Source organism: Ctenopharyngodon idella, chromosome 10 (genome assembly GCF_019924925.1).
Source record: "Ctenopharyngodon idella isolate HZGC_01 chromosome 10, HZGC01, whole genome shotgun sequence".
Taxonomy (NCBI): Eukaryota; Metazoa; Chordata; class Actinopteri; order Cypriniformes; family Xenocyprididae; genus Ctenopharyngodon; species Ctenopharyngodon idella.
The window spans coordinates 3,250,216-3,265,580 of NC_067229.1; the positions used below are offsets into that span (position 1 = coordinate 3,250,216).

Below are 15,365 nucleotides of genomic sequence, written 5' to 3' on the forward strand. Positions count from 1 at the left end.
CAGAGCATTTGTGCAATTATCAATTACAATTTGATCTCTTAAAGAACAGAACGTTTACATAACGTTATGCATAATGATTCATTAAAAACACGTTAGCCTCTGAAAAAAATGCATTTGGCATTTAAGAGTGTTTTAATTGAAAGGCGTTTTGTCTTTGTGAGAGAAGCGTCTTGCTGCCGCCTGAGATGGACATCCACCAACCCGGCCCACATCCAAGTGTGATATCAGAAGCCACGCCCATGTTATTGGTCATGTCAATCACAGTACTGATTGCCTTCACCAAACACTGATCCCTAAACCTACCTATTGCTGTAACCTTAACCAATGAAATTAGCTGTAGGGTGGGTTTTCTGGTGGTTTGGGGGGAAAAAATCATGTTTCCTCATTAACTTTGAGCATAGCGAAGTCTTAAAGGGACAGTTCACCCTCATGTCGTTCCACACCAGTATGAGTTTCTTTGTTCTGCCGAACACAAAAGAAGATATATTGAACAATGTCGGTAACCAAAGAGTTGATGGGCCCATTTACTTCCATAGTATTTTTTTCCAAACTTCGGAAGTCATTGGAGTCCATTAACTTTTTTGTTATCCATATTCTTCAAAATATCTTCTTTTGTGTTCGGCAGAAGTAAGAAACTCAGTGAATTTTCATTTTTGGGTGAACTATCCCTTTGAAGCAATGAGAATGCGTTTTGTGCGCAAAAACAAAAACAAAAATAATGACATTATTCAACAATCTCTTCTGTGTCACTCTTCTACGCTGTTTACGTCAGAATGCCGACTCATTATTGGCTGGCTTCACACACGCGTCGTGCTGCTCACATTAACAGCGTCGGGCTTCAAAATCTCAAGCCCCATTCACTACCATTATAAATCTTGGAAGAGCCAGGATATTTTTAAATATATCTCCAATTGTGTTCATCTGAAAGAAGATACATATACATCTAGGATGGCTTGAGGATGAGTAAATCATGGGATAAATTTCATTTTTGTCTATTGTCTATAAGTCACATAAAAACACACAAATGAAAATGCATATTAGCCTTTATTTCATAACAATCTTCATTTATAACATTTTCATACAAATTAAACATATACAGGTTATTGCTCCAGTTAACAAACATTGCAATACTGCACAATTTATTTTAAACGTATTTACTGACTAAACAAGCCCCTGTAACTCTTTAAAACTGAAGAGTGTAAGCTCACAAATGAACTTTTATAGATTAAAGTTTCTATAGAGAGGTGCAGGGATGGTTTCTGGTTCTCGCCAAGACTTTCCTATAGGGGTTTTATAATGGGCTTTTTAAATTTATGAGTAAAATAAGACCTGTGGTAAACATAACTTGATACTTTGACGTTTTGTTCTACAATGTGAATTACACACACCCACACTGAAAATGCTAATTTTGAAGCAGTTATGTTAATTTTTGAAAACATATGTTTTTAGATAAGACAGTTTAGGTGTGAGTGTGGCCTTGATACTTTAATCAAATATTGGCTGGATTAGCCATTCTGAATGTTCACTGGATCTGAAAATTACCCTTACTTTAATGTTTTTTCAAATATATTTTTACAGACTTAATAGAATATTTTTTCTTAACTAAGCCCAAGCAAGAATACCAGTTCAACGTAGATATTTTTGCTCTTCCAACTAGCGTTTTTACAATGAAGTTTTATTAGTCGAAAAAAAAAAAATGATTTAATATTTCAAAATACAGAGTGTTTTCACAGTGAATTTACAAAGAGCTTCTCAAACATCACAGTATGTAAAAAAACACTGGACTGAATATTAAAATATGATATGAATGAATATTAAAAACTCAGTATATCACAACATGCTCACAAATATTTACACAAACTTTAATGGCAATATGTCACTCTCAATTTATTATGTATGATACAAATAAACCCTGATACTGTTTATGTACAATACAAAGTTCATAAATGTTTTGGGACTGGCATTTTGAGTCATTTTGGTCCAGAGATTAGCATATTGAAAATATGTATTGAAATTATACTTTGTGTGTTTTTAGCACTATGTTTAGCTAAATATTTTGTCAGTTAATAAGTATGTAGTCCTAGTAGTGCCAAATCAAATGAACTTTTAGCTCATCAACACAAAGTGCGCCAGTTTTTGCTGAATCATTTACCATTTAAAAAGTGAGTATGCATGTAGTATGAATACAATCCATACAGACTACATCTGCCATACTGGCATTATCATGTGAAATTGTGTCACCGTTCCCCACCAGACTCCTCATCCTCATTAGATAAAGGGTCCGTTGGCTGCACAGTATATGTAGTGGTGTTGTTGGGGTCCTCGTCTGGTATCAAGGACAAATCTGTCTCATTTGGATCATCCTTTTTCTTTTGTGTGGAAGCTGTAAGAAAACAAAGAAAAACAAAGTAAAAAGAGAGAAGCAGCAGTGTTAAATTGCACTGTATAGCAAATTAAATATCCAAATCTGCATCATGTGACTCCTGATTTCAAACATAGATTTCAGCATTAGGCCCAGCAATGTTTTTTACATTACAACTGCCTGATCGCAGTTATATAATTATATCATAATTGTACATACAATAACACAAGCATAGAGAAATGTCCCTTTTACTATTTATATGGAGGAAAAAAACTACAAATATATGCTATTAAAAAAATTGTGCAATTGTGAAGTGTGGACAGAAACATATTCTAACTTATTATTACTAATACTATGGCTGTAATAGTTGACTGCGTCAAAAAACAAGTCAAAATGGAAGTTGGCTTAAGCTTCTCACCACGGACATTGACTTTGATGGTTTTCGTAAGAGGATTTGTGTTGCTGTAGATCTCTAGTTTAAAATGCCCAGAGTCTTTGACTCTCATGTTCTTGATAGTGAGATTTCCAGTCTGATGGTCCAGCGTCAGTCTGTCTTTGAATTTTCCACCAGGACCATCCCTTAATGAGAACCTATTGTTCATTTTATTGCATACAGCTATGACACTAAATAAGGTTGTGGAATCAGTCATTCTGCGATCAGCATATTTCCACCGTAGCCGATCATTTCTCTGAATGTCAGTAACACCAGATTTTAGAGTGACAGTTTCTCCTGGCTCCACTTTTATTTTCTTCATTTTATCCTTCCCATCATGAAACAAATCTGGAGGGAAAAAAAATAATTTTTTCAAGATAGGAATTAAACATGTATAGGTGGTATGCAACTGAATTTTATGTGACTAAGGCCCTGTTTACACCTGGTATTTTAATCCGTCTCTTTTGTCCACTTTCAACCACTTCTGTCCTGATTTCTTTGAGTGGAGGGTCTGAGGGCGGGTAAATGTATGAGCTTTTTCAGATCTTTTGAGCTAATGGACAAAATATATCATGCAATTTACATATGAACAAGACCGGAGCACCAGCTTTCCTTTCTGCCCTGACAGCCACAAGACCAACTGAACGCTGTGAGCATGTGTTAGAAATAAGGAATGGTGAGAGAACATTGTGCTTGGTACATTTTTCATCTTCAAACCAAACTTGGGTCTTCAGCCAACAAAGTTTACCTCTGGAAGTGGTCGAAAGTGGACAAGCTGAAAACATTTTAGACCACGTTTACACCTGTATTTAGTCCACTTGCAATCTGATCAACCAAAATGCATCTTAAAGAGTTAGTTCGGCCAAAAATGAAATTTCTGTCATTAATTACTCACCCTCATGTCAGAACGTTGGCTCATTATTGGCCAGCTCCTGCGTCAACATCACACGCATGCATCATGGTGCTCACATGATCAGCTTTGGCCAATACTGAGCCGGCGTTCTGACGTAAAACACGGAAGTGCTGGACGTAAACAGTGTAGGAGACTGACAAGGTAGAGAAGAATTTGTTGAATAAAGTCATTATTTTTGTTTTGTTTTTGCACACAAAAAGTGTTCTAGTTGCTTCATAACATTAAGGTTGAACCACTGCAGTCACGTGGACTATTGTAACGATGTCTTTAGTACTTTTCTGGACCATAAATGTGGTAATTTCATTGCTTTCAATGGAGGATAAAAAACCTCTTGGATTTCATCAAAAATATCTTAATTTGTGTTCCAAAGATGAACAAAAGTCTTACGGGTGTGGAAAGACATGAGGGTGAGTAATAAATGACAGAAATTTTATTTTTGGGTGAACTAACCTTTTAATATCAGGGCCTAAGTGTGATATTTTCAATGATAACATCATCTTTGAGGATGCATAACACAAGCAATGGTAAAGTTGCTCACAGCTGGTGTTGTAAGAGAGGTGAATCACTAGATTTCATTATCTTACCTTGAAGTGGATGACATTCCTCATCACCTGTTCAAACAATAATCACTGATTTATTTTTTTTGTTATTTCTGATTAACAGACAATGAAAATGCATATTGTTTTACAGTAACTTACAGTTTGATAAATCTCTCTCCTGATCAGGCATTTCCAGATCTGCTGAAGACAAAGATTTTAATCTGATTTGTACTCAAACACACAGAGAGATTCAGTGCACAAAATAATGCAACATCTTACCATTATTTGGGTTATCAACTTCGTCCCTAAGAACTGGACCTGTTCAAACAATCATCAGACTTGATTCAATGAAACATATCAATTGGATCTTGTGGTTTCAGAGTTGTACTTTTTTCCCTTTTATGTTTTTGCTCAGAACAGAATTTATTTCCCCAGTGTTCAACTTAGTTTCCAGGGAAGTATCCTCTCTCTCTCTGTTATACTAAATGCTATATATAATAAAATAAAGTTTCAACTACGGTAAAGAACAGGCTGCCTTGAATTTGAAGTGAATTGGCCACAGCACACAGGAAGTTTAATTGGAATTAAAGGAAGTGGAACTTACTGAAATTCTGAGAAATTCAACAATGGCATTCTGGGAAATGAAGTGTACTTTTTACACATTCCCTGCACTTTTCATTTCCACACAAGAGGTCTCTTTTTCCCTAATATTTACTATCTGTATCAAGTGTATAAAGGGGTTAGTTAATCTAAAAATAAAAAAAAATGTCATCATTTAACCATTCTCAAGTCATTCTAAACTCATGACTTTTTCCATTGAACACAGAGTATATATAGATGATAACAGTAGATATAATAACATAGTATACAGTATGTGTGTGCTATATATAACAAGGCTTCTGATGTCATAGAACTGTGTGAAGATCTTGTTTAACTTAAATGTATTTATCTTAATATCTTCCCATTCATTGAAATTGACTACAAAAGTCATATATGGATCATAAAATGGCACTTTGCCCTCACACACCTTCAGTTCTCACTTGTCTTGTGAACCTCATATCATTAAACCCGAGGCAGCAACTTACAGCAACATATTTGGTATAAGAGCTACAGCAGAGCTGAAGATTGTCAGTGAACATCTTACATTTTGCTCTGCTATTGTACTTGAAATATAGTATGTAAATGATGAACAATAAATACATCATAAGAACTAATTTGATGAATGGCCAGATCAAAAGTCCATTTTAGCACAAACATCACTCTATAAACACAAAATCCTACGCTGTTGGTGTAAAACTCACAATGTCTTTCTGTCAAACTGATTCAAAATAATGGAGCATTTCAGAAATATCTCTCCTATTGGACATTTGTCCAGTAAAAAGACAGATCTTAATCTGTATTAAAGGGTGATTTTTTTTTTTTTTTTTTTTAACAAACAAAAGCACACAGTGGACACAGTATTTAAATATCTTACCATCAATAAGTGGATGACACTCTTCCTGACCTGTTTGAACAATAATCACAGATTTTTTTTATTTTATTTTTATTTATTTATTAGTTGTTATTTCTGATTACTTGTAACAGACAATGAAAATGTACATTGTTTTACAGTAACTTACTGTTTGGTAAAGCTCTCTCCAGAACAGGGCATTTCCAGACCTGCTGAAGACAAAGATTTTAATCTGATTTGTACTCAAACACACAGAGAGATCCAGTTCACAAAGTAATGCAACATCTTACCATTATTTGGGTTATTATGACCTTCTTTAACTTCTCGACCTGTTCAAACAATCATCAGACTTGATCAATAGAACACAAATATGAGGTAATAGATTGAAACAAGAAACATTTCTAGTTTAAACATTATGTATATTATTCAGACATTCCTCTTTAAATGCATTAAGTATCATCTGTGTGCAAAGTGAACCACATTTGGTTTTTGATCACTAAATATGGGTAAAATTCAATTTGATCATGGAGCTGCTTTGAGATCCCCATATCTATGGGACTGAACTATATAGGGCTTTGAAAATGAAGATTTCAAAAGGAAAATTTATTAAAAATGAGAATCTAGAAGGACATTAAGATATCTTGAATTCTTCTTGAGTTACAGGCATGCAAACTTTGGAAAAGGAGTATTTATGGCAATCAGGGATGTTCTATGCAATTGAGATGATAGAAAACACAAGATACATTTTTAGTTTCAACATTATTTGATCTTCAGATATTCCTCTTAAAAAAAAAAAAAGTATCAGCTGTATGCAAAGTGACCCACATTTGGTTTTTTGACCACTAAAAATGTGTTCAATTTACCAGTTTACTCATGGAGCTACATTAAGATCTCCATTTCTCTGGGATTAAACTACTGAGGGCCTTTAAAATGAAGATACCAAAAGGAAAGTTTGTTAAGAACTAAAATCTAAAAGGATATTAAGATATCTTTAATACTTCTTGAGTTACAGTCATGCAAACTTGAGACAAACAACAAGAAGTGCTTCTTCCCCATTTTTGAATGGTCACTGTTGGCATTTAATTAAACAAAGATGGCTAAAGTCAACAGACTTTACTAACAGACCTACCAATCTCTGTGTAAAAATAAAATAATGCACCCCTGTAAATTGGCTCCAAAGCTCAGGTGAAAATTGTCATTTTGACCCCCCTCTACAAAATAGCGGATTACTCTGTCAATATACATCTGTGATATTTAATATTTTGGCTTTCATCACTATTAGTCTTTCTACAGAAAAAATATTAACAAAATCAAAAATTTGAGCTGGGGACCTCTGGTTGAGTTGACACAGAATGACCCAATGGTCATTTAGTTAATCGACACATTGTGGTTTGGACTGTACTAACTCTGTACCTTCTATTATACCAATGCAGAGAATGGCAATAACCCAGTATTCCATATCTTGAACATCTCAACTCTAACTCTTTAGACAAATAATCTGTTGTCTTTAACAGAAATAGGTAAACTGAATGAAGCCATGTAGCATACATCGCATACATTCAAACACAGCAGTCAGTTATCAGTATACGGCAATATATCAAGAAATAGTACCTTACCATTGTTTAGTGGAATAGCTTGTGGCTCAGGAGCTTGCTCTGTTATAAAATGAGGACTTCATTTAAACAATGATGTAAGTCCATATAGCAGAACTATTAAATTCTGCCACAATCTAGCTAATTTTTTTAAATTGTGATTACAAAGTATCTGAACATTTTTATTGTATTAGCTTTAAAATAACACTTACCTCTTCCTTTTCGCTTTTTAATGAAGCAATAAACCACAGCAACTCCCCCAACTAACAGGAGGGCACCAACACATCCCCCCACTATAACACCTAAGGGTGCTATATGGAGAAGTAAAGACATTAGTTAGTTTACTGGACCTGGCAATACCTGTTCATGATCAAAAGCTGTAAGACTATTTGCTGTGAGACTCTTTTTACTATTATAGATAGCCAAGTATTATATATCCATGGTTATTTTAGTTTCAATGTGTAGAGCAAAAACTACAGAAATCGTAACTGCATCTGCAACTAACACTCATAATGCATTACAGAATGGAGAAAAAACAAACATATTTGTAATCTAGAAAAATATTATATAGTTCCGTGGCCCTCTTTAACTTGGGCAGAATTAAACAGGTTCCTTATGGCAACCTCTGTGTCTCTAAGCAGAGATAGCAATGAATGAAAAGTGTTTGTTTTGTTCCACTAGCTTTTCATTTTGAATCATTTCTATTATAATTAAGAGTTTGTAGGAGTATCATATTTATATGGGTGTATATACTTGAACATGTGTGACAGAGTTGAGTGATGTCCAGATGTTGAGTCTGGTTTCTGATGGGATTGTTCAGCACACAGCTGTAGGTGTTTTTATCCTGATATTCCACCTCCAGAGGTAGAGAGAGACTGATGCTGAGATCAGACACACTGATGCTGGACAATAAACTGTTTCCTTTGTACCAGGAGAGAGTCACATGACCCACATTCACAGCTGAACACACCAATGAACATGATGATGATGATGAAGAACATTGTGAAGATTTACTGCTGATGACAGGAACAGGCAGAGGAGCTGAAAACATGGGATAATAAACAGGTAAAAGATCATTTACAGATAAATCAAACTTTTACCAGCTTTTTTTTACCTTTTACATGGTCATAACAGGAATTGAGAGAACAGATATAACTAAAAACAGTTTGGTAAGTGAATCTATCACAATCTCATCATAACATGCTTAAAGTTTAAAGTGTAGCTTTGCTGATTTTCAACCCACTTTGCGTATTGCTACAATGTCGGAAGTATATGTTTACTCATTCTCCGAGTTACTTTATTTTGATTGAGACATTCATGTTTATTTGTAATCAAAAGTCCGCCGGATGAAGCGTTTTGCCTATTGACAGCTCCAGGGCTTTTGTGTAAACTACAGATTGTACTTTCACATTTTGTTTCCCACACATTGGCTGTGTCCCAAATCAGAGGCTGCAAGGTCGGACTGAGCATTGTTAAATGGGACGGTCTAGCCTACGATGGATTGTTCTTGTAATATATATGTATATGTGCCGAAAGATAGGGGTGTGGAGAAAGTAACAATACAACACCATTATGATTAAAAGTTTGCCAAGAAGTATTTCCTACTAAAGCAAGGCTTGACTCTGGTAAGCGTATCCACAGCAGACTGGTTGGGCGTGGCTTTGGATGGCAATGTGTCCAGTGCATTGTCCAGTGCATTATAGGTGTTGAAGTTTTCCTAGCTATTTGGCAAAAGGGGAGATTTTTTTCTCTGTTTTCTAGTCAGGTTGCAGTGTAGCACCGATTTCAATTTTTTTAGCCTTTCTCCTGCATATTCAGTCAAATTTTATTGAAAGCCTATTTTGCCAGCGGTGAAGTACCCTTTTAAGTGTTGTCAAGAATTGCTGTATAGATTTGTGCGGATATAATGTCAGAACCCAGAAGATTAATTCGCTGCTGGTTCCTTCGAGATTTTCCTATGGGGTTTTATAATGGGATTTTCAATATATTTCTAAAACAAAACCTATGCTAAACATAACTTGTCAATACTTTGACGTTTTGTTCTACAAGGTAAATTACACACACCATAGTGAATTTTGAAGCAGTTATGATGATTTTTGAAAACGTACGTTTTTTTCCAAAAGTAACTATATAAGGCAGTTTGGGGTGTGAGTGTGTGCAGTGTACAACAAAACGTCAAAGTATCATCAAGTTATGTTTACCACAGGCTTTATTTCACTTAAAAATGCGAAAATTCCATAGGAAAATCTCTAAGAAACCAGCGGCAAATTAGCATCTTCCATGGGTTCTGATGTCATACCTGCTCAACTCTAGGGTTGTGACGGTGAGGAAATTTTCCCACCGGTTAATCGATGTGTGACAACACCATTAATACCGGTATCACCGGGATGGGGGGTGTTCCCTCTTATGCACCTCGCTTTTACATCGCTAATTTGATGTGAAAGTAAAATGCGTACGGCTGAATTTGAGCTTCCATAGGTATGAACTGAAAACGGTCCATGCCAGTAGACACGCACCATTATGAATGTCCCTGCAGCCATGCGCATTTTACTTTCGCTTTCAAATTAGTGCCAGTTTGGGGGTGGCAATTGCTTGAATGGTGGGTTGATTATTATTTTTAATGAAAAACACAACAACTAGAAAAAACAGAAATAATCCTATTATTAGTTCCCTAGGTTCCCTATTAGCACTGGGTTTAAATCCAAAATACTGCAAAAACCAAAAACCTTCTGCTATCATCTTGTCAGTCAGTTCCTCACTCTCATGATAAATGAAATCTGACTCCTGATGCTGATCTGTGCTGCATTGAGCAGACGTGTTCAGTTTTTAATTGCAGTGTCTGTTTTCTAACTGAACTAAATTATTTTTATTACTATAAAAAATCTAAATGACGGTGGGTGGCAGTGTCGCGGTGGGCAAGTGACGTAACCGGTGTTGCGGCTGAACACCAGTAACACCGTCAACACCGACTATCGCAGCAAGTGCCTACTCCACTCTATTGCAGGTTGTATGTTTCCATTTGGGAGGAGTAGAGGGAGGAGTCAGAATCAAAATAACACTGCAATCTTAAACACAGTCAGTATGTCGGCTTTGTCTACAACAGTCCTTAGATCATCAGGCAAACAACTCAAGTAACATATCATAGACCTTCAAGAAGAAGAATTCCTTTAGATATGTCAAATTTTAAATAATAAAGTAATTTTTATTTTAACGCAAACTTGTGTTAATTGCCACACATCAAAAGTTTCGACAAAGATAATCCACTGAAAGACTTGAGCTACTCACCATAGACAGTAACATTAAATGTCTTGTATGAGCTCTTCCTGACAATATTTAATTTATATATTCCAGAAAAATTAGATGTGACGTTCTTGATGGTAAGAGATCCAGTCGATTGGTCCACCAGCAATCTGTCTCTAAACATCCTAATTTCAGAGTTCATAACTATGACAGTATCGTCAGGTCCAAAACTCCACACTTTCAGATCGTCTGTCTGTATTTCACAATGTAGAGTGACTGAATCTCCCTCCATCACTGATACTGACTCTATTGCATCTGTCTCAGCACCTGACACACCTGAAGAACAAACAGAAATGGTTATTCAGATAGAGACTGATTTGCAAAACCACAACACAATCAGTATGTGAAATGCAGACAGGTGGTCAAAGAATCAGTGTTTGTTCTGTATCAAAGAAAGGTCAGAATCAAGTGGCAAAGGGAGTGATCAACTCCTACCCACATAGCAACATTGTATCGGCCCAGATCCGGCCCACATCTGGCACATGTGGCATGATGATCTGGCCCACATGCTGCACTGAATTACGGTCCTTGTGTGGGCCGCTTCTGTTTGCCAGATCTGAGCCATAAGCAGGCCACAGCAATGCCACATGTCAGCCAAGAGCAAAGAAATAAACCTAAACTGGACCTTATCTGAGCCACAAAATCTGTGTATATTAAATATAGAGTCATCTTAGATGAAATCAACTGAAGATAAAAGACATTAAATCTCTCAAGATCTCAACAGAGGATGATTAAACACCTCCACAAACAGCATTACCAGCTTCATTTATTAATAACCAGATTGACTTTATTTTTGTTTGACATTTACAATTCTTTCTGAGAATTAACAGATGTTTAACTCTAAAGTGTTTCATTTGAAGTCACCATAATGGTGATTAGTGGTTCCATTAGTTGGGTTCTTAACTCTTATCATACGTTTGTCTTTTCTGGCTGCTGTGAAAGTGTTTTTGTTAAACATGTTTGCAGTAGCAAAGGAAGCTAAAGCAAGATAACATCAATTGATGATGGTTGTCTGTTGTTTGTTTTGTAGTCATCATAAAATAGCCTGACAATCTAACAATTGTGTTGTGTGATTGATACACTTACACTACAAACCCTGCATTACTACAGCATGAGTTCCTGCCGCAATCGGTTAGAAGATTTTAACAGACATGAGCACTGAAAGTTCATCTATGATGACACACACAGACATCAAGAATCAGCGTATGAATCTCACCAGTGGTGACAATCAAAAGTCCCAGCATGCATTGCAGCATGAATATGCAGCTGAATTGTCCTATTATTTTGTTTAACTGTAAATATTTGCTTTTATTTTTGCTGTTGTTTTTGTTGTGACATTTAGTAGTTTTTTGTGATGTCCAGAGTTGATATGATTATCTGAACATTTTGTTGATTGTCACCACTATTGAGATTCATGTGCTGATTGTTGATGTCTGTGTGTGTGCTCGTGTTCGTTAAAATACCCATGGTTTATGATGTGAAGATATTAATAGCCCAACACAATTGTTAGATTCAAATGAAATCAAGATATTTCATGATTGATGTAATTTTGCATTAGCTTTCTTTGGCATTACAAATGTGTTTTACACAGGCAAACACATAATTAAAGTTAAGAGTCCAACTAATGGAAACACTAATCACAGCTATGGTGACTTCAAATGAAACAGAGTTAAACATCTGTTAATTCTCAGAAAGAATTGTAAATGTCAAACAAAAAGTCAATCTGGTTATTAATAAGTGAAGCTGGTAATGCTGTTTGTGGAGGTGTTTAATCATCCTCTGTTGAGATCTTGAGAGATTTAATGTCTTTTATCTTAAGTTGATTTCATCTAAGATGACTATATTTAATATACACAGATTTTGTGGCTCAGATAAGGTCCAGTTTAGGTTTATTTCTTTGGTCTCAGCTGACATGTGGCATTGCTGTTGCCTGCTTGTGGGTCAGATCTGGCAAACAGAAGCGGCCCACACAAAGACCGTAATTCAGTGCAGCATGTGGGCCAGATCATCATGCCACATGTGCCAGATGTGGGCCGGATCTGGGCCGACACAATGTTGCTATCTGGGTAGTTTAGTTTATCAATGAATTAGGAAAAAGTGGTGTATATAATAATAATAACAATATTAAATAGTCTTTGTGCTCTGCATGCATGATTTCTCCAACCCACTAATGCCTGACATACATTTACTTGCTTCATGAAAATTTCAAACTTCCTTGGCCCTGCCCAAAGACTTTTCACAATGTTTCACATAGCACCAAAATGCATAGGGAGGGAGGGTCATAAAAAGTAGTCTGCTCGTAATATGAAGCTTTACTCACCTTCATGTCACCTGTAAGACCTTCGTTCATCTTCAGAACACAAATTAAGATATTTTTGATAAAATCCGATGGCTCAGTGAGGCCTCCATTGACAGCAAGTTAATTTACACTTTCAATGCCCAGAAAGGTACTAAAAACATATTTAAAGTTCATGTGACTTCAACCCTAATGTTATGAAGCGACGAGAATACTTTTGGAGCGCCAAAAAACAAAATGACAACTTTTTTCAACAATCAGTCTCCGATGCGCGTTCACGAGAGCACCACGACGCATGCGTGTGGTGATGACGCAGGAGCTGGATTATCCAAACTTTCAAGCTGTGGCATGACAATGGCCCTTGCCAAAATGGCACACTTCATGCGCATTTTCGGTCTCGTGGATTTACAATCGCTGCTGAATGCGCAAGACCGTAGGGTGTCCCATTCGTCTTTTTAACTTTCAGATGGGTGCTCGTGAGCACCTCCTTTGCGGCCGCTATGCCCACTTCTGTTGAGCCCGCAAGTCTGCGAGCTACGCAGAGGATTTTACCCGGCAGTCAAAGCGGCATTACGTCACGAAAGTGCGGACTCAGAGGAAGACTGTGAGGGTTTAGGCTGCCATTTGGGATTTGGCCAATATCACAATCAATGCAGCACACGCTCTCCATCGCTCTCTGTCTTTCAGAAGCTTGTGGCTGTGGTTGTGTTTGTGTTGCAGACTCTTCCATCTCTTTTAGTTTCTTCTCTGTATATTCTTTATTCGAATAAGTAAGGTTGTGCAAAAAATGCAATTCATGCTGTGTCAATCTGCAGACATAGTTATGAACTGTTTTATGTTGAGCGTGTGTCTTCCTCTGTAAATACAGCCCTGCATTTCTGGGTCATATGTCAGAACGTTTTAACTGTTTTAACAATGTCTTTAGTATCTTTCTGGGCATTGAAAGTGTAAATTAACTTGCTGTCAATGCAGGCCTCACTGACCCATCGGATTTTATCAAAAATATCTTTATTTGTGTTCCGAAGATGAACAAAGGTCTTATGGGTGTGGAACAATATGAGGGTGAGTAATTAATGACAGAATTTTCATTTTTGGTTTAACTAACTCTTTAACTATGCTAAAACCACACACACATTCCCAAGATAGCACACACACATCTCGGAGATATCTATGTCTGCATTTACATCTGCAAGATGTATTTTGTTTTGTTTGAGTGTTTGCAATTGCTCTAGGACGTCTCCTGTAAGATGTCATATAGACATTTAGATGCTTTAGAATGTATGTAAAACTGCATCTCTATGCAGTTTGAAGCAGATGTTTTACAGACTTCCAGATCTTTAGCAGACATCTTAAAGACGATCAGGGACCTGTATTTATCATATGGATGAAGAATGTGTTTAAAATGCAGTTGAGCTGAATGATAACATTTGCTCTCTTTAACGTTGTTAAACTGAAAGAACGAAGCAAACTGTTGAAAATATCCACAACACTGCACTGAAATAAGAGCGCACTGTTTCTGTCAATAAAAAACTAATACTATAATATTAGAAGATAAAGTCATGCAGAGGTTTGTTATACAAAAAAAAAAAGGCCACTGTGTAATTCGCACCCTGCAATTAGCCTACGGTGTTGATAGTAGCCTATGCTTAAAGAAACACGATGCGAAAAGAAACCAAAAGCAATAAACATCTACCACTTACCGTGCATGTGTAGTAATAATAATAGTAAAACGATTATCTTCATATCGCTAGTAAAAAAAAGTTAAATAAAATCTGAGTAAAAAAGATGAAAGGCGGGACTGCTCCTTGTTAGGCTAATCGTTCTGTCGCAGCTCAGAACTGATTTCTAAACTGACAGAATGCAGCGTTTGACATTAATTTAAAACGACACTTAACCCCATTACAGACAAACTTTATACTGAATGAGATCCACTGGTGGCTATTCATGTAAAAATAGTGAAAGGGGGGGGAAACGAAGAAAGAAAAAAAAACATGCGCGAAAAGTGATATTAAAACTTCCTGGTGGCTTAGAGATAGGATTACAGGTTTGATCCCCACCTACTAAAGTTGTTATGAAATCGCCCACCGAGCGATCGGGAAACTGCTATTACTTTCCTGCAGACACATACTTGTTTACTTGTTTTTTAATCTCTTCTAGTACAGATTTCCTGAAGCTCGAGCATTTTCAGGGTAACTCTACATTTGTAAACAGCTGCAATTTACAATATTAACAGATTTTTTTTCAAGATGCATGTTTCGATGAAAACAATGACAATGACAAAAACACGGATAGCCTATATAGAAATACAAACTTTTTTATAAATAGAGAAACTATCAAACACAACTATGATAATTTACATTTTTTTAAAGGCTATCCACTACCGACCACAGTCCCTCCACAAGTAACTTGTAATGTCATGTTTTAACCAGATGTCGCTAGAGAGCCCGAAATTCTGCAGTTCAGAGAGTTTGAAACAAGAA

At 36.3% G+C, this 15,365-nt stretch overlaps 1 protein-coding gene across 8 annotated transcripts; it reads right to left on the bottom strand.

Moving 5' to 3' along the window:
* Positions 1-1,025: 1,025 nt before the first annotated feature.
* On the bottom strand, positions 1,026-14,937 carry LOC127520456 (uncharacterized). 8 transcript variants are annotated; one of them, XR_007932123.1, is made up of 13 exons: positions 14,586-14,932; positions 10,575-10,865; positions 8,043-8,330; positions 7,502-7,600; positions 7,314-7,352; positions 5,988-6,026; positions 5,867-5,909; positions 5,722-5,751; positions 4,527-4,565; positions 4,407-4,448; positions 4,293-4,319; positions 2,781-3,306; positions 1,026-2,383 (listed from the first exon to the last, which is right to left on the bottom strand). XR_007932123.1 is itself a non-coding variant. In XM_051908555.1 (10 exons), the coding sequence occupies exons 1-10, from the start codon at positions 14,626-14,628 to the stop codon at positions 2,238-2,240; spliced, it is 1,374 nt and encodes a 457-aa protein (XP_051764515.1). In that variant the 5' UTR covers positions 14,629-14,921; the 3' UTR covers positions 1,026-2,237. The 8 variants fall into 8 exon arrangements, 2 of the variants coding, with proteins under 2 accessions (XP_051764515.1, XP_051764516.1); XR_007932121.1 differs by having other exon boundaries at positions 4,407-4,445; positions 14,586-14,931; XR_007932120.1 differs by having other exon boundaries at positions 2,781-3,143; positions 4,407-4,445; positions 14,586-14,928.
* Positions 14,938-15,365: the final 428 nt, after the last annotated feature.

Bases quoted from the DNA above. Each gene is read 5' to 3' on its own strand.
- LOC127520456 (XM_051908555.1), bottom strand. From the start codon at position 14,628: ATGAAGATAATCGTTTTACTATTATTATTACTACACATGCACG. The intron at 4,446-5,987 runs GTAAGATGTTGC...TGTCTTCAGCAG, and splicing joins TCATAATAACCCAAATAATG to ATCTGGAAATGCCTGATCAG. The intron at 2,384-2,780 runs GTGAGAAGCTTA...GTTTTCTTACAG, and splicing joins CATCAAAGTCAATGTCCGTG to CTTCCACACAAAAGAAAAAG.